The sequence below is a fragment of the Salvelinus sp. IW2-2015 genome, linkage group LG17 (genome assembly GCF_002910315.2).
Source record: "Salvelinus sp. IW2-2015 linkage group LG17, ASM291031v2, whole genome shotgun sequence".
NCBI lineage: Eukaryota > Metazoa > Chordata > Actinopteri > Salmoniformes > Salmonidae > Salvelinus > Salvelinus sp. IW2-2015.
The window spans coordinates 11923466-11943527 of NC_036857.1; the positions used below are offsets into that span (position 1 = coordinate 11923466).

At 43.7% G+C, this 20062-nt stretch overlaps 1 protein-coding gene across 1 annotated transcript in view; it reads right to left on the bottom strand.

The window, feature by feature from the left end:
• LOC111976498 (bromodomain adjacent to zinc finger domain protein 2A) overlaps positions 1 to 20062 on the bottom strand; it is a 41493-nt gene extending 21431 nt beyond the window's left edge. The window contains 9 exon segments of the mRNA XM_070447866.1: positions 60 to 470; positions 576 to 833; positions 1089 to 3278; positions 4186 to 4831; positions 14270 to 14440; positions 14442 to 14470; positions 15680 to 15700; positions 15703 to 15808; positions 19702 to 20062. Coding sequence (XP_070303967.1) covers positions 60 to 470; positions 576 to 833; positions 1089 to 3278; positions 4186 to 4831; positions 14270 to 14440; positions 14442 to 14470; positions 15680 to 15700; positions 15703 to 15808 — 3832 coding nt within the window. The 5' untranslated portion in view covers positions 19702 to 20062.

Below are 20062 nucleotides of genomic sequence, written 5' to 3' on the forward strand. Positions count from 1 at the left end.
AAAAATATGTAGCCATTTTCAATAATTTCCAGTATTAAAGTAGTTTGCTCATTCATTACCGGCAGTGGAACTGTCGTCTCCGTCGTTGACGTTATTGTCATCATCATTGGGTTTAGTGTCAATGTCCATTTTTGTTATTTTGTGTGGCTTCGGCTCCAGAACACTTACTTTCTTGACTCTAACTTTCTTGGGTTTGATCACTGGTGGGGTCTCGCCACTGGTCAGACATGGTTTACCAATGGTAGTGACTGGTCCACTTTGACCAGGAAGTAGGCCTTCAGCAGAATGTTCAGGCTCTCCTGTGGCTGCTACTGGTTCAATCTTCTTCTTTCTCTTTCTAGGTGGTCCCTTTTCCTTGTTCTCTCCTACCTCAAGCTTCTTCTTCTTCCTCCTCCTCTCTACCTTTATCTTCTCTACCTTTGGAATTTTAATAGCAGACTTCCGCTGGGCTTTCCCAGGGGCCTGGGGAACTGGAGAGTGACAACAGAATGTCAGAAATCCTTGTTTGTTCACTACCTTTTTCTAAATTAATTAGTTACACAGATAAAAAAGGGATAAAAGAGAAGTTGGTTTACCGGGAATGGAGGCTGCTTGAGTGCGTGGCTTCCTGGGTTTCCTTGGTGTTTTGGTCTTTTGGCCAGTCGTGGGCACGGCTGGGGCAGCTAGGGGCAGGAGCGGGGCTCCAACCAGGCTTTCCACCAGGGCACTGAGAGCCGCTGTGTGCTTGCCTTTATCCATGATAACAGATGGTGCCATGATGGTAGCAGCACTGGCCTTGGTGCTGGTGGTGCCAGTGGAGTCTGGTATATCCCAGACCTCCGCCTCACGGTCACCTTCAGACCGTGTCAAGAGGGCATAAGGTTAATGGTCAATGTGTAGCAACATCAAATTAACTGAGTTACTGTTTGTTGACAAAATAAGTATTTCCATAGTTGGCTGAGATGATTTCCAAGACATAACCCACAACTCTTTCCTGCAAAGTTCTACATTGCCACACATCTTACTTAACAGGAGATTCTGACTCATAAAAAGCTAATTAAATTACAAAAAGATAGGTTGTCATATATCAACTATGGCAAGGATCTTACCTTTGTAGGCTGGGGTTGGTTTGGCAGGGCCATTTGAGCTTGACCGAGAGATGTCATTTTGGGACAAGTCAACACTGGAGTCCTGCATCTGAGAGGTGTTGTTCAGAGAGGACTCCAGCATGGACTCCTTGGTGCTCAGGCAGCTGTCCATGGTCTCCTCTGCCCGAGAAACGTTCTCTGACTGGGTATCATCCAGAGTCAATTCCCTAGAGTCCTCCACAGAGGAGAAGCTGCTATCCATTGTAGTGTCTCCAACATGTGATGTGTCATCCATGCGAGCGCTGTCATCCATGCGAGCGCTGTCATCCATGCGAGCGCTGTAGTCAAATAGAGATTTGTTGCCATCTACGCGAGAGCTGTCATCAAAGCGGGAAATGTCATCATCCGTGCGAGAGGTATCGTCAAACCGAGAGTTATCACCATCCACGCGAGAGATGTCATCCAATCGAGATGTGTAATTCATGCGAGAGGTATCGTCAAGTCCAGAAGTATCGTCAAACCGAGAGGCATCGTCGAATGACGAGTTGTTACTGATGTCATCTTCCTCAGTGAAGCTGGCGTCTTCCATCCTGGTGCTGTCGAGGCGTATGGACTCCGCCTGCAAGGACTCGTCAAAGGACTCATCAACTGTTGACTCATCCATCACACAGATGTCATCCAGACTTCCCTTCTCCAGGGGAATGTCTGCACCTCTCATCGGGGTGGTGTCATTTTTCTCAGCACAAACTTGGTCCCCAGAGGAGTCCTCTTGGTTCTTGGGGTGCAGTGTCGTCCCAGGAATAACTGTGAGGGGTTTGTTTGAGTGTTTTTCACATTGACGAGTCGGAGACCCTGCGGAATCAATCTTTGATGATGTTTTGACTGTGTCTGCTTCTACAGAGAGATCCTTCATGTTCCCCATGCATCGCTCCTCTGGCTCTGTGGGAACCATCCGTTTAGGAGCTTGTGGAGGAGGGGCAGATAGTAGAGGCGCAGATGGGACCACAAGAGGAGCAGTCATCACTGCAAGAGGCACAGACATCAAGGCAGGTGGCTCAGACAATGGAGGAGCTCTGGAGGTTTGGGATGTGAGAGGAGGAGGTCCAGACAAAGGTAGAGCTCTAGGGCCTTGGACTGTTAGAGGAGGCATTGACACCTCCTTTGGAAAGGAGGACACTACAGACACAGACACTGTGAGAGGGGCAGAAACTGCTGGGGGACAAGTAGACACTGATTGAGAAAGTGAGGACACTGATATAGAACATGAACTGACTGCCGAATGAGGCCTGGACACTGCTGAGGGAGGTGCCATGACTGCCACCGAGGGAGTAGACACCGCTGGGGAAGGCGCAGATGCAGACATTGATGACGAAGTCCAACATTTCTCTCTAGGTGCTCCAAATAAAGCAGGGGGAGAAGAAGTCAGAGGAGGTAGTCTGGATCCTTGGACCATCTGTTGAAGAGCAGAGATAGGCACAGACATGGAGTGCGGGGGAGCAGACACCATGGTAGAAGGCGAGACCATTGCAGGAGGTGCAGATGTAGTGTGAGCAGTCTGATGTGCCACAGACACTGGGGTAGGCGCACTGACTGGATTGGGAGCAGACACAGATGGAGGTCTAGAGGATTTGTCCAGTAAAGGAGGAAATGCAGGTGGCTTAGGAGGAGGTGCAGACACTGAGGAGGGAGGCGATACGACTGATGGAAGTGTGGACACAGACACTGGAAAAGGTCTTAGGCCTTGTAACATCAGAGGCGGTGACGACAGCCTGGGAGGAGGCCCGAGCACAGGGGGAGAAGGAGCAGAGTACACGGGAGGCGCTGAGTTTCGGGGAGACGTAGAAGTAACGGAGGAAGATGAAACAGCAGGAGGCCCTGAGGGATTCATATGAGCCATAGACACTGCAGGAGGTGCAGAGACCCTAGGAGGGGTTGCTGCCTTAGCTGAAGGAGGTGTGGAAACCACAGGGGGAGGCGCCGACATCGAGTGTGGAGGCTCAGGCAGYGCAGACTCCCTCGCTAAGGTTGTCATTTCATGGTGCTGGGCCATTGGCTGCTTGGAGCGCTGGCAGTAGTCACTGGTGGGCCCCATGGGAGGTCCATGGAGCTTGGGAGGGTAGCTGTCGCTTTTAGGCAGCCGCTGGGCGACAGACGCCCTCTCCATCCCATTGTAGCCTTTATCCACATCCTTAAACGCTTCACTCATCCGCCCTAGGGAACACAAAACAGTCAGACCATTAGAAATGRCAAGAACAAAACACAGCAGCGGCAAGGCAATTCAAAGGAGGGAATCTGAAGAGCAGATGGAGCTTTTATAAAACACCTTGTCGACAATCTTCTGCATGCCAGCGTTCCACTTCAGTGAGATGACAATAAATATATTGCCTGTATCATTACCTGTATCAAGGGCCAGGAGTTTTTCTCTATGTATTGTGGTGCACACTAAATTGAGGTGAGCCACACCCGACTACAGTGGTTGAGAATCAGGAAATATGTGAAGTGAGATTTACAACATGATTTCTCCCAGGAAATACAGGCCAGGGTCCAAACCAGGAAACCAGTAAGGTTCTCTGACATGGAGAGCTAACTACAGTCAAACAGGAACAATGAATGACCTATAGATAAGCCTAAATCTCAAACCACTGCAAGAGGTGACTTTCCTAAACTTTTTGGGACTTGTCCATACTGTAACCTGTGTTAGAAGGAATCCAGTTGACACATTCTTATTCCTCTCCACAAAAAATGTCATCTCGTCAGAAAATGTCCCTTATCAAGCTGAGATGACAGAATATGCAAACACGGTTTCAGTTCTGTCATGGAAACAGTTTACAGTGTTGACATTAAAAAARWMWRMTTAGAAAATGAAATTACTGACAGCCGAGACACTGATTAGTAAATTAGCAGATAAGGCCTAAYTGAAAGAAAGTTGAGTCATTGAAAAGAAAAATTGCTTTGAAACAGGAATTTCAAACTCTTGTGATACATGGCGCTGTTTCTACAGATACTGTATCTAGCGACCACAGAAATATGAAAATGAAACACTTCTTCTGTGCTATAAAAATAGAAGGGGTTAGGTTACTCAGAAGACTTGAAACCTGTGTAAATATGTGCATCTCACCTTGCATGACAGCCGGCATCGCTACAGAACCACCATGGGGACTCCTCTCCCTGGTCTGGCTCTGGGGCGATCCACTATCCGCCATTGTCGAGGGTGACATCATGGGGACAGAGGACACCGCCATGGGGAGGGGGCTGCCTGTGCCCCCCCGGCCCATCTGGTGGTGCTGGGGGCTTCCCCGTGGAGGGGTGAAATTCTGGGAGGTAGGGGGCATCATCTGAGCCTGAGGTTGTGGAGCGGGAAGAGGTGGGTGCTGGGGCTGGTGCTGGTAGTAGGGAATCCCATTGGACACCATGCTGTAGTGCTGAGGTTGCTGCTGCTGGTGGTGGTGGTGGTGTTGCTGTGTCTGTTGGTGAGAGGGTGGCTGTGGAGGCTGCTGCTGGTGATGCTGTGAGGGTGCAATCCCAGAGTGCACCTGGCTCTGGTAGGCCCCGTACACGCTGTGCGAGTTATACCCCATTGCCATGGCTGCGCTGCTCTGCTGTTGCCCCGGGATAACCCTGTTCCAGTACTGGCCCCCTGTAAGAGTCATGTTTGGTGGGGGCGGCTGACGGGACCCAGGCATGCCCCCGTTCAGTTGGTACTGTCCGTGACCCTGGAAATGCTGCTGGCTCTGTTGCTGCATCACCCCAGTGGGAGGCTGCTTCTGGTGYATGCCATGCCCAGGAGACAAGCTCATGGCTGGGCTGTACTGTGGCTGTCCTCCCCACAGGTAGTCGTAGCCCATGCAACTCTTTTGTGTTCTCATAGGAGGTATTGGGCTGTTGGAGGTTGGGAGCCAGGCACACTGGACCCAATTACAGTAGTGCTGCCATTCACATTCATTCGCCGTTCATATCTGCAAAGGTGGTCAGGACAAGAGTAAGAAGATGGGTCAGATCATTTTTCAGTGTGTTCAATTACACATCATCCACAGGTCATGCATATGTGAGGTCCTGACTGGCATGATTACACATGGTCTGCGGTTGTGAGGCCAGTTGGACATACTCCAAATTCTCTAAAACGACGTTGGAGGAGGCTTTAGTAGAAAAATTAACATAATTTTATCTTGCAACAGCTCTGGTGGACATTCCTGCATCAGCATGCCAATTGCTGGCTTCCTCAAAACTTCAGACATCTGTCGCATTGTGTTTTGTACAAAACTGCACATTTTCGAGTGCCCCTTTTAAGTCCTCAGCACAAGGTGCACCTGTGCAATGAACACACTGTTTAACCAGCTTCTTGATATGCCACACCTGGCAGGTAGATTGATTATATTGGAAAAAGATAAATGCTGCTAAAAGGCATGTAAACAAAAATAGTGCACAACATTAGAGAAATATGATTTTAGTGTGTATGGAACATTTCTGGGATATTTTATTTCAGCTCATGAAACATGGGACCAACACTTTACATAGTGTTTATATTTTTGTTCACTATAAATATAGGCAGCGTAACCACAGACTATGGGTCTTACTCACTTCTTCTCGCTGAGGGAAACTCAGGGACCCTTAGTATAGACAGAATCCCCTGAGATTTTCAGTCCTGAGTAACAGACACAGAGGAGTGGGTGCCAATGTTGAAGTGGTTGTTCGCCTCCATCTGAAAAACAGGTAGTAAAGACAACAAGTCATGAAGAAAAATAATAAATAAACCAGGAAAAAGTATTTGACCCTGCACATCAAATAAATAATATTATTTTTTGAATAAATAATAAATAAGCTAGCTAGATCCAACACAAACATGTATTGTTACAACTGCAGGCGTTGGCAAGCCTGAAGATAGCTATGGAATGATGACACGTTTGAGGACATCAAACATGCGCTCCCACAACTCCCTCAAAATGTCGCAGTTAGAGCACAGATGGGATGCTTTGGCCAGCACACTCATGGACAATGAACACCACGTGGTTATCCACATTAAGCACAGCGAAACAAAACGACAATTTGGTCTGAGACACATATGTTTCAAAAATCTACTATACATTGAAAAAGGTATATGTGGTTTCAACAAGGCCTACATATTGTATGGAACGTCTGCCCGTTCGTAAACCCAATGTTTAACTGCGTTGTCAACATCCATCCCACATAAACGCATAATATTAGCATGAAGCTAGCGAACAGTAGCTTGTTGAAAACATTGGTTTTATTAAGCTATACTAGCAAGCTAGATGCCACAATATTAACCATTTCACAATATATTTAAAATTTGCCATTAGGAACGCACAATTCCTAGTTATTCATTTATTACCTACTTTCTAACGACAGAAATTTTGATTCGGTTGTCATTGCTTACTAGCAAGGCTGTCTGCTTTACACGTGACCATGCGCTGTTGCTGATAGCGCCCCTCTGCATAGACCTGAATCTCTCATCCAATACTCAACTAGTCAGCAAACTAGCTATAGCAGTCTTTCATGATAACGTGTCATGGTTACATTAGCTCGCTATTTAACTTGTCCAGTTGAAGTTGATTAGCTAGCTAGAAAACAAACCATACCGCTATTCAGTTGTTTATTAAAACTGTCAACGAAAACAAAAGAGCTCCACGTTAGTACTTGTAGTGGAATTGAAGAAGCAGCACGAGCGGAATCATAAACATGTTTAGTTTTGTTATAGTTCATATATAGACTAGTTGGCTAAATTAGCTTTCATTCAAAACTCGCCACCAGATGGTTAACGTGATATCCAACTAACGTTAGGCCTACTGTAAGCTATCTAACGTTATCTAGTTAGCAATACGGCGCTAGGTTAGCATCTGACTTGATATCTTTCTAACGTTACTGTACACTCTGCAACAAAAACAATCCTCCAATGAGTTCGTTAGTGAGATGTAACTACATTTAACACAATCGGGCGATTGTAGAATTTGCTGATCGTTTCAACATTACATTCGACACCTCTAGGCCCTTATTAGATCATGCTAAATTCAAGGTTATTGACAATAGCGTCACTAGTAATCAACAACAGACATTAGCTACAACGCTGTGTAAAACTAGTTAATAATAGTCACAGCGGGTCTGTGCTCAACCATTTGTGATGATAACTAAAACATATAGAGTAATAACATCAGTCGTCTTGGAGTATCGTTTTTGTTTACGTTTTTAAAACATTGGATGCTTCTCTTTTGTTAGCCACCAAGCTAATAAACGCACATTGTTTTCGCTGTATTCGCCTGAGATAGTGAGACAGCATCATCCTCCCTCACACACTCAAAAGTTTGACATAAAATGTAATTAAAACTGACTAACCTTGTAATCCTTGGATTTCAAAGACACTGATGTCTTTGATCATCCGAGCGAACAAATATGGTTGAAGTAGGTACAGGCTATGTAAATAAAACAGGTACAGTATTCGCTAACCTTTGGGTTTCAAATGAGCAAACATGGCTGGTGTTTGAGCGCAGCCATGATCACAGAAGAGAAAGAAATCGAGCCGAAAGAGGAAGTGAATGGTTACGAGATGGCGGATAAATAAAGATAGTTCACTCAAGCCGTTTACCATTGAAAAATATGGTCAGTTCTTGTCTACTTAAAGGGGTGGGTCTCCCATAGACACCAATGCAAAAGCAGCTGGGTCTGGTCTACTTAGTTATTTGACTTTAATTTAACCAGAAAATAACAGAGAGTGGGGTGTCTCGCTTCCTCTTTCGTCTCTGGAGTTTACACACATGGGAAGCCTGGGAAGCGCTGGGTCCTAGCACCGGAATAGCACCATATTAGGAGAATTGTCATCTGATGTAGGCAATGACCTATGCAAACCTTGAATTGCTGATGCTATGTATTGGCCATTAAAATACTTTATAGCCACCGGTCAGACATATTGGCAATCCCCAGAAGTAGCTGTCTTAAAAAAGGAATGAATGGAATTGTGGAGAACAAAATTAAGTATTTACATATTTTTGTTATTGTAGTGGGGACAGTAACATTAATCATCTAATAAAATATATACTTAAAGGAAAATGTTTTTGTGTTTTGATCATTATTTTATGTTTAGCTCACATTATTTAAATTGATGCATTAAGGTGTCTGTAATATAATAAAACGTGGCAAAAACGAATGTAGACAATAAATGCCTTTCTATAGCTTCCAAAATATTTTTTTTACGACAGTGGGGGAGTGCCAAGATGGAGGACGGTGTCTTCAAGACAGCGCTCCCAAATAGCTATCTAGTGTATACATAAATAATTGGATGTAGGGCCTACATGTACTTGTAGACTACACACAAAAATACAGGTATACCATGTAATAAAGAATATGCACGAATTTGAGTGCAATCACAGATCAATAGGGGAAATTACTGCAAAATCGTGTATATGTAACTTACAATACTTTCCTGTATTGTCTCAAATTTCAAGCAGCTGAAGAACAAATGCACACGAACAACCAGTAGAGTAATATTAAATGTAATTTTATTGAACATTCTGGCTTGTAAAGAACATTTACACGATTTTGCAGGCATTAGTTTCAAGCTATATACCAATTAATTGTATATTACAGCCTGATTAATCAGACTAACCATCATTCAGCTTCATCTGGATTATATGTTTTTTTACATCTCATGTGCAGCTCACCTGCTGCAAAACAATTGCCCTCTGGGACAAATAAAATGTAAACTTGAAGAATGTCTCAATTATAGATACATCATGATATTAGTTTGTGCCATTAGGGATATGGTCTCTCACATCACATGGTTCTTGTGTTGAGGGCGTTCAGCATCTCTGCTACTTTGAAAAAAATAAGCGCCACAAATGTTAACCTATTCATTCCCTGTTACATTGTTATAAAGTCTAACATTTCAAGGTAAAATGTTTACTTAATTACATTTATGTTTTGATGTTGTAATATTGTGGTATACTCTCTCCTACAATACATTTGGCAAATTCTCATATTAAAAACACAGATTCTATGAAAGGAATAGAACTACCTGCCTTCTAGGCTTATATGAATTTGAGTGCAATACAATTCATGGGAAGATAACCATTTGCAGGTGTTTCTATTTATTCATTTCACTTAACATATTGTTAGCTGGTCTACTTTAGAACTCAACAGGCATTCTACACACCATATCATTATGCAAAACATCATTGACCTTTTATAAGGACTATCCCAATCCAGCAGCAAAAAAGCTGCCCTTTAGGAGAAAATAAGTTACACAAGACTAAACATATTCTGTAGTCTTCAGATTGCCAGCTTCATTTCATGATAAAATGGGCACATTCAGGAAAAGCATAATAATAATTTAAAACACTGTGTTGCTTTCTAAAGAGAAAAATAATATTTGTTCCCAAGAACAGGATGTTTGAACAGCTTCCTCATTAAGCCATTTCATCTTTCAACACGATAACCCTTATTTTCTCGCAATTCCTAATATTTTTCCACAGCTTTCACGGCACAACTACTTAATTATTCTAATTCAATACCGCAGACTAAGGATGGCTCAAGGACCCAATGGGATGTCCCCTGGAATCATTAAAGCGCAAATGGTGTCTGGTTAGAATGCGGCTACAGGAAGTGATGCTGAGTTGAGAGGGTGTCATTTAATAAACAATAAAAATACCCAGACAAATGAAATTGTATGTAGTGCCATGTACTACAATAACAATATTACATTATGACAGAAACCACATTTCCCCCTTCACACTGGAACTGCACGCAGTAGGCGGTTTATTATATGGACCTGTTCTAATTCTATTGTAATCAATTTGGCATATAATGATTGTACACAAACTCTATTGACATTGAATGGTTTTTGTACAAACATAGTTCTCGGTGGCCATCTTTCAGCCTTTCCTATTGTAGCAGGTGGTCATCCGCATCTCGGAAGTGATGTCAATCTCCTCTCTATTATTTCACAACAAAGAAAATGTCCAACTTTCATACTGAAATAACAGATTATTTTGATAACCAACGATACAATATATTCACAAAAACACTGATTAGACCAGGTTATGTAGCCTAGAAATAAAAAGTGTAAGGGGAACTAGCATGCACGCAAGCGCTAGTGTATTTATGGCCCCCTCTGGAGTTGGGACACAGCGCTAATAGCTTTATAGGGAAGAGGGGGTGATATTAAATTAAAGTAAACATGGACCAGAATTATTATTTTTTACTTCTAACCCCCAATTTTGTGATATCTAAATTGGTAGTTCCAGTCTTTTCCCATCGCTGCAACTCCCGTATGGAGATGGACTCAGTAGAGGTGAAGGTCGAGAGACATGCGTCCTCCGAAATACGACCCTGCCAAGACGCACTGTTTGACACACTGCTCGCTTAGCCCGGAAGCCAGCCGCACCAATATGTCGGAGGAAACTGGCAACCAAGTCAGCCCTGCCCGTCACAAGGAGTCGCTAAAGCGTGATGGGACAAGGACATCCCGGCCGACCAAACCCTCACCTAACACAGACAATGTTGGGCCAAATGTGCACCGCCTCATGGGTCTCCCAGTCACGGCTGGATCGAACCCGGGTCTGTAGTGACGCAGTGACGCAGTGCCTTAGACTGCTGCGCCACTCGGGAGGCCGCTAGGATATTTATTTACCTATATCAGTGAGCAGCTGATCAGATGTCTGAAGGTTGAGAAACACCGCTCGATGCAGTTAACTTGTTTGGTAAACAGTGATTAATGAAGTACAGTTGCCATGTCCTCCCATTTACATTTGAAATGTATGAAAAGTCACACACACCACTGAAAGCAGTGTCTTCTCAAAAACTTATTTGACATGAAACATGCATAGCCCGTCTTCAAATACTTGCACCATGGGAAACACGAGTCTTAGTTTCTTAGAAAGATGTATACAAAAAAATGATTTTCCAGTGTAACTCAACATCATTTGAAGTGCTTAAGCCTGTGATAACTTTACAGGTTTGACATACACACCAATAACTACACATTTACCTCATATTTTCTTGACAGTGCAAGTTTAATTTGGTCAATACACAGGTTTACCATGTCATATCCCCCCCATCAACCCCCTCACCACACAAGACCCAGGAGTATTGTAATGTACTCTGCCACAACTCTAAACAGATGGAAAGATTCTTGAAGGTAAAAAAACAAAAACAACCAGATGTTTGTCAAACCGAGCTTCAAGCCTCCTATCAATTTGTCTTCATGTGATCTGCTGTTAGATTAAATCAATATGGAATTAGTTTTAAAAAAATGTATATTTGGGAGCAACAATAAGACAGATGCCTGAAAGAATTTCACAACATGCAAATCTTATGAACATTGATACACTGTTTGAGATTTAACAGGTGAGGAGGAAAGGGGAAACATGTAAGTTTAAAGGCACTGAAAAACACTGAACTGTTTCTCTGATCACTATCTATATGCCACAGGAGGCAGCTCACAAGAGGGAACCAAACAGAAATTGTAAATGGTGGGGGGGGGGGGGGGGCGCAGATTACTCTGTTTAATTATATTTCATTACATTTGACAACTGCTTGTACTCCTTTCCTAGGCTGAGAATGATTACTATACAGTACATCAGATCAAATCATGAAAGCTTACTCGCAAAGAGTGTAGCACTGCAAATGGAAGTGGAGACTGCGGATCCGTACATAACATGCTCGTCGAACATCTCATTACAAAATCATGGGCATTAATATGGAGTTGGTCCCCCCTTTGCTGCTATAACAGCCTCCACTCTTCTGGGAAGGCTTTCCACTAGATGCTGGAACATTGCTGTGGGGACTTGTTTCCATTCAGCCACAAGAGCATTAGTGAGGTCAGGCACTGATGCTGGGCGATTAGGCCTGGCTCGCAGTCGGCGTTCCAATTCATCCCAAAGGTGTTCGATGGGGTTGAGGTCAGGGCTCTGTGCAGGCCAGTCAAGTTCTTCCACACCGAGCTCAACAAACCATTTCTGTATGGACCTCACTTTGTGCACGGGGGCATTGTCATGCTGAAACAGGAAAGGGCCTTCCCCAAACTGTTGCCACAAAGTCGGAAGCACAGAATCGTCTAGAATGTCATTGTATGCTGTAGCATTAAGATTTCCCTTCACTGGAAGTAAGGGGCCTAGCCCGAACCATGAAAAACAGCCCCAGACCATTATTCCTCCTCCACCAAACTTTACAGTTGGCACTATGCACTCAGGCAGGTAGCGTTCTCCTGGCATCCGCCAAACCCATATTCGTCCGTCGGACTGCCAGATGGTGAAGCGTGATTCATCACTCCAGAGAACACGTTTCCACTGCTCCAGAGTCCAATGGCGGTGAGCTTTACACCACTCCAGCCGACGCTTGGCATTGCGCATTGTGATCTTAGGCTTGTGTGCAGCTGAGGAGACCCTAGGAGGGGTTGCTGCCTTAGCTGAAGATGTGGAAACCACAGGGGGAGGCGCCGACATCGAGTGTGGAGGCTCAGGCAGTGCAGACTCCCTCGCTAAGGTTGTCATTTCATGGTGCTGGGCCATTGGCTGCTTGGAGCGCTGGCAGTAGTCACTGGTGGGCCCCATGGGAGGTCCATGGAGCTTGGGAGGGTAGCTGTCGCTTTTAGGCAGCCGCTGGGCGACAGACGCCCTCTCCATCCCATTGTAGCCTTTATCCACATCCTTAAACGCTTCACTCATCCCCTAGGGAACACAAAACAGTCAGACCATTAGAAATGGCAAGAACAAACACAGCAGCGGCAAGGCAATTCAAAGGAGGGAATCTGAAGAGCAGATGGAGCTTTTATAAAACACCTTGTCGACAATCTTCTGCATGCAGCGTTCCACTTCAGTGAGATGACAATAAATATTTGCCTGTATCATTACCTGTATCAAGGGCCAGGAGTTTTTCTCTATGTATTGTGGTGCACACTAAATTGAGGTGAGCCACACCCGACTACAGTGGTTGAGAATCAGGAAATATGTGAAGTGAGATTTACAACATGATTTCTCCCAGGAAATACAGGCCAGGGTCCAAACCAGGAAACCAGTAAGGTTCTCTGACATGGAGAGCTAACTACAGTCAAACAGGAACAATGAATGACCTATAGATAAGCCTAAATCTCAAACCACTGCAAGAGGTGACTTTCCTAAACTTTTTGGGACTTGTCCATACTGTAACTGTGTTAGAAGGAATCCAGTTGACACATTCTTATCCTCTCCACAAAAAATGTCATCTCGTCAGAAAATGTCCCTTATCAAGCTGAGATGACAGAATATGCAAACACGTTTCAGTTCTGTCATGGAAACAGTTTACAGTGTTGCATTAAAAAGAAAAAATTAGAAAATGAAATTACTGACAGCCGAGACACTGATTAGTAAATTAGCAGATAAGGCCTAACTGAAAGAAAGTTGAGTCATTGAAAAGAAAAAATTGCTTTGAAACAGGAATTTCAAACTCTTGTGATACATGGCGCTGTTTCTACAGATACTGTATCTAGCGACCACAGAAATATGAAAATGAAACACTTCTTCTGTGCTATAAAAATAGAAGGGTTAGGTTACTCAGAAGACTTGAAACCTGTGTAAATATGTGCATCTCACCTTGCATGACAGCCGGCATCGCTACAGAACCACCATGGGGACTCCTCTCCCTGTCTGGCTCTGGGGCGATCCACTATCCGCCATTGTCGAGGTGACATCATGGGACAGAGGACACGCCATGGGGAGGGGGCTGCCTGTGCCCCCCCGGCCCATCTGGTGGTGCTGGGGGCTTCCCGTGGAGGGGTGAAATTCTGGGAGGTAGGGGGCATCATCTGAGCCTGAGGTGTGGAGCGGGAAGAGGTGGGTGCTGGGGCTGGTGCTGGTAGTAGGGAATCCCATTGGACACCATGCTGTAGTGCTGAGGTTGCTGCTGCTGGTGGTGTTGCTGTGTCTGTTGGTGAGGGGTGGCTGTGGAGGCTGCTGCTGTGATGCTGTGAGGCGCCAATCCCAGGGTGCACCTGGCACTGGTAGGCCCCGTACACGCTGTGCGAGTTATACCCTACTGCCATGGATGCACTGCTCTGCTGTTGTCCCGGGTTAACCCTGTTCCAGTACTGGCCCCCTGTAAGAGTCATGTTTGGTGGGGGCGGCTGACGGGACCCAGGCATGCCCCCGTTCAGTTGGTACTGTCCGTGACCCTGGAAATGCTGCTGGCTCTGTTGCTGCATCACCCCAGTGGGAGGCTTCTGCTGGGTGCATGCCATGCCCAGGAGACAAGCTCATGGCTGGGCTGTACTGTGGCTGTCCTCCCCACAGGTAGTCGTAGCCCATGCTACTCTGGTGGTGGTGGTTGCTCATATGAGGGTATGGGCTGTTTGGTGGGTGGAGGCCAGGCACACTGGACCCAATTACAGTAGTGCTTGTCATTCACATTCATTTCGCCGTTCATATCTGCAAAGGTGGTCAGGGACAAGAGTAAAGAAGATGGGTCAGATAATTCATGTTTCAGTGTGTTCAATTCACACATCATGCATCCTGCACAATCATAAATTGTCTAGCAAATTTGAGGTGTGAGGTTACATTAATTAATTGCTTATGCACCAAAAACCTGCTCTAGAGATAGATACAATCTCTTGCTCATTATAAGGGGTGAAAAGACTGGGGCAGAGCGATATTCATTTAAATCAGTTATTGACATACACCGAACAAAAATGTAAAAACGCAACATGCAATAATTTTACTGAGTTACAGTTCATAGTACATCAGTCAACTGACAAATTCATTAGGTCCTAATCTGTCGATTTAACATGAGTGGGCGTGGTCCCACCCACTCGGGAGCCAGGCCCAGCCAATCAGAGTTAGTTTTTCCCTACAAAAGGGCTTTATTACAGACAGAAATACGCCTTAGTTACATCAGCTGTCCGGTGGGCTGGTCTCAGAAATCCTGCAGGTAATGAAGCCAGATGTGGTGGTCCTGGGCTGGCGTGGTTACACATGGTCTGCGGTTGTGAGGCCAGTTGGACATACTGCCAAATTCTCTAAAACGACGTTGGAGGAGGCTTATGGTAGAAAAAATTAACATAATTTTATTACATTTAAGTCATTTAGCAGACGCTCTTATCCAGAGCGACTTACAAATTGGAAAGTTCATACATATCTATCCTGGTCCCCCGTGGGGAATGAAACCCACAACCCTGGCGTTGCAAGCGCCCTGCTCTACCAACTGAGCCCACACGGGACTTGCAACAGCTCTGGTGGACATTCCTGCAGTCAGCATGCCAATTGCTGGCTTCCTCAAAACTTCAGACATCTGTCGCATTGTGTTTTGTTACAAAACTGCACATTTTCGAGTGGCCCTTTATAGTCCTCAGCACAAGGTGCACCTGTGCAATAACACACTGTTTAACCAGCTTCTTGATATGCCACACCTGGCAGGTAGATTGATTATTGGAAAAGGATAAATGCTGCCTAAAAGGCATGTAAACAAAAATAGTGCACAACATTTGAGAGAAATATGATTTTAGTGTGTATGGAACATTTCTGGGATATTTTATTTCAGCTCATGAAACATGGGACCAACACTTTACATAGTGTTTATATTTTTGTTCACTATAGAAATAGTGAGGCAGCGTAACCACAGACAATTGGGTCTGTACTCACTCTTCTCCTGCTGAGGGAACTCATGGAGGACCCGTTAGTATAGACAGAATCCCCTGAGGAGAGTTTCAGTCCTGAGTTAACAGACACAGAGGAGTGGGTGCCATAGTTGAAATGGTTGTTCGCCTCCATCTGAAAAACAGGTAGCAAAGACACAAAGCCATGAAGAGAAACAATAAATATTAAGGAAAAAAATATTTGACCCTGAACATAAAATAAAATTCCCTGCAGCTGTCTCATAATAGTCTATTATTACAAGCAGAATACACATGCAATGGATGGTTTCCATTAATAAATTAAGTGAGCAGTATAAACTAAACAAATACTATGTGATTTTTTTTTGAATAAAATAATAAAATTGCTAGCTAGAACTATACACTAAAATGTATTGGTTACAATGCAGGCGTTGGCAAGCCTGAAGATGGCTATGAATGATGACACGTTGACGACATCACAAACGTTGCACTCCCACAACATGTCGCAGTTAGAGCAGCAGATAGGATGCTCTGGCAAGCACACTACTGGACAATGAACGTCACGGGTTGATCCACGTTAAAGCACAGCGAACCCGTTTTGACAGCGGGGGAACGACAATATGTTGGTCTGCGAGACATGTTTTCAAGAATCTAGCTAAAAGTTGAAAAAGGTATATTGTGGTTTTCAGCAAGTAGCTACATATTTTATGGAACGTCTGCCCGTTCGTAAACCTAATGTTTAACTGCGTTTCTCAACATCCATCCCACGATAAACGCATAATATTAGCATGAAGAGCTAACTAACTAACACTAGCTAGCTGAAAACATTGGTTTCATTAAGCTATGCTAGCTCACTAGATCACCACAAACTTGGCCATATATAACAAAGCTATGGTAATTGCAATTAGAAAACAGACAACTTCAGTAGTTATTAATTTATTAGCTAGCTACTTTAAAACAATATAAAATTAGCTTGCTTGTACATCATGAGCATGGCCTTATTAATATTATACTTAAAAATAAAGGAGCCGCACACTCTAGGAGCTCAGATGCAAAAATATTTAATTTACCAACGTTTCGACAGGTGTAACAGTATAACTTTAGTACGTCCCCCTCGCCCCGACACGGGCGCGAACCAGGGACCCTCTGCACACATCAACAACAGTCACCCACGAAGCGTCGTTACCCATCGCTCCACAAAAGCCGCGTACCCGCTAACTAGCTAGCCATTTCACATCCGGTACACAGGCAAGCTGTCTTCATCAGGGTACAACCCGTACCCTGATGAAGACAGCTTGCCTGTCGAAACGTTGGTAAATTAAATATTTTTGCATCTGAGCTCCTAGAGTGTGCGGCTCTCCTTTATTTTTAAGTTTTCTACTCCGCTAGCCAGCACCTCGCCTAAATAGGTGTGCGTTTCTTTTTCTTCTAGATTGTTCTTATTAATATTATAGCATATTGGATGACTGTGGATAGGCTAGGTTGTAGCACCCTTATGATGGGTAAAGGGAAAATAAGAGTATCATGTTTTAGCCTAATCCTATCGCTATTACATTGAACTGGGGGAATGGAATATCTAACAGCGATAGGATTAGGCTACTACATGATACTCTTATTTGCCCTATACCCATCATGAGGTTGCTACAACCTAACCTATGAATGAAAGTTTACAACGTAGGCACACACAGGTCGAGAGAAACATTTTGGACAGACAGTGACACATTCAATACCATTTTGCACACCTTTGCCTGCATCTAGCTGATCTAGGGTGTAATCATTAGTCCATCAGTTGCAAACAACAGTTTATATAGGACAAATTCAGGTGTTTATCCCTGTGTCGTTCCATTTGCTTCCGTTTAAGAAACGTTTTTCAACAGAACCGGCGGAATGAACACACCCCTGATCATGCGTAAACACAGTCCATAGTAGCCACACTGTATTCCTTCTCGCATCCATGCGCTCTCCTCCTCTCACCTTTCCCCTTTGCTTGTGGACTTCAATGAACAACACTTCAGCTGTATGTGACCAGGCAAAAAAAAACATTCCAAGCCAAACCATATAATATCATAACTGCTACACACAGCCTACATCGTTGTCACCATATTAGCTAAAGTAACAGTCAACATAGCTAATAGAACTGATGCATTAGTAAACGCGCTACAATTATGCAGTAACGTTACAGTATACAGTCAGTGAGCAGTGTAGCACTTACACCGGCGGGCCCTGGTGGCAATACATTTGTGAAATCAAAAGCTTACCTTGCCTTGGAAGAGTTCCTGTGTTGTGTTGGATAGTCATAGCCAGCTAGCTAACAGCATCTCTCTGTTTGAGAAGCGTGTTTGAGTAGGCTGAACTAGCTAGTTGCATTTCCTAGCTAAGTATGAGAAACTGAAGAAAAAAATAAAAGTCTCTTTCTCTCTCCCTTGCTTCTCCTTCATTTTGGAAGAAATTAATTAGTTAAACTATTGTTTTTCTCTCTTCGAGTCAACTAGTAACCACATTTTATGCACTGCAGTGCTAGCTAGCTGTGGCTTATGCATTCAGTACTAGATTCATTCACTGATCCTTTGATTGGGTGGAGAAAAAAAAGTCAGTTCATGCTGCAAGAGCTCTGATCACTCGGAGGACGTCTTCCGGAAGTTGTCATAATTACTGTGTAAGTCTATGGAAGGGGGTGAGAACCATGAGCCTCCCCAGAGGAGAACGGAAACTAGCTATCCCCCCAGCTACACCATGACGCTACCACTACAGAGTGCTGTTGATGCTACTGTAGACCTTCATTGCAAAACAGTGGGTTTTAATGAATTATTTGGTGACGTGAATATATTTAGTATAGTTTTATCTAAAAAAAAAAAAAGAACTTTTTAAATGTTTTACAATTTTTATGAAATTCACTGATGAAGATGGTCCTCCTTCCTCCTCATATTTAACTGCGTTTTTCAACATCCCATCCCACGATAAACGCATATTAGCTTGAAGCAGCGAACATTAGCTAGTTGAAAACATTGGTTTCATTAAGCTATAACGTTACTAGCAAGCTAGATCGCCACAAATCTTAGCCATATCACAAATATATTATAATTGCAATTAGAAAACAGACAACTTCCGTAGTTATTCATTTATTACCTACTTTCTAACGACAGAAATTTTGATTCGGTTGTCATTGCTTACTAGCAAGGCTGTCTGCTACACGTGACCAGCGCCCCTCTGCATAGACCTGAATCTCTCATCCAATACTCAACTAGTCAGCAAACTAGCTATAGCAGTCTTTCATGATAACGTGTCATGGTTAAATTGGCTCCTTATTTAACTTGTCACATTGAAGTTGATTGTTTGCTAGCTAGCTAGACCATCCCGCTATCCAGTTGCTTATCAAAACGGTCAATAACGAAAACAAAAAAGGCTAAACGTCAGGGCTTGTTGTGTAATTTAATTAAAAGGTGGCACGAGCCGTTGCATAGCTAAACATGTTTAGTTTTGTTATCGTCCATTTCTTGATTAGCTAGCTAAATTAGCTTTCATTCAAAACCATCGGGTGGCGAGTTAACTTCATTTCCAACTAACGTTAGGCCTATCTAGCGTTATCTAGTTAGAATCTGATATCTTTCTAACGTTACTGTACACTGCAACAAAAACAATCCAACTATGAGTTCGTTAGGTGAGATGTAACTACATTTAACACAATCGGGTTAAAATTAAGTTGCCCATAGTTTCAACATATCATTTGACACCTCTAGGCCCTTATAAGATAATGCTAAATTCAAGGTTATTGACAATAATCAACAGAAGTTCACTACAACGCAGTGTAAAACTAGTTTATAATAGTCACAGCAGGTCTGTGCTCTTTAAACTTTTGCGATGATAGCTAGTTAATGAAACACGTGGAGAGTAACAACATCAGTCGTCCTGGAGTATCGTTTAAGTTTCTGAACATTTTTGATGTGTTTTTTGTTAGTTAGTTAATAAACGCACATTGTTTTCGCTGAGTTATTGTGAGACCGCATCACCCTCCCGCACACACACACATCAAACGTTTGACAGAAAACTAACCTTGTAATCCTTGGATTTCAAAGGCACTGATGTCTTTTATCATCCGAGTGAACAAATATGGTTGAAGTAGGTACAGGTGACGTAAATAAACAGGTATTCGCTAACCTTCGTGTTTCAAGTGAGCAAACATGGCTTGTGTTCTATCGCAGCCATGATCACAGAAGATAAATACATCGAGCCGAAAGAAGAAGTGAATGGGTGCGCCGACGGATAAATGAAGATAATTCACTCAGGCCGTTTACTATTGAAAATAATGATCAGTTCCGGTCGACTTAACGGGGTGGGTCTCCCATAGACACCAATGCAATAGCAGTTGTGTTTGGTCTACTTAGGTCATTGACTGTCATTTGACAAAAAATAA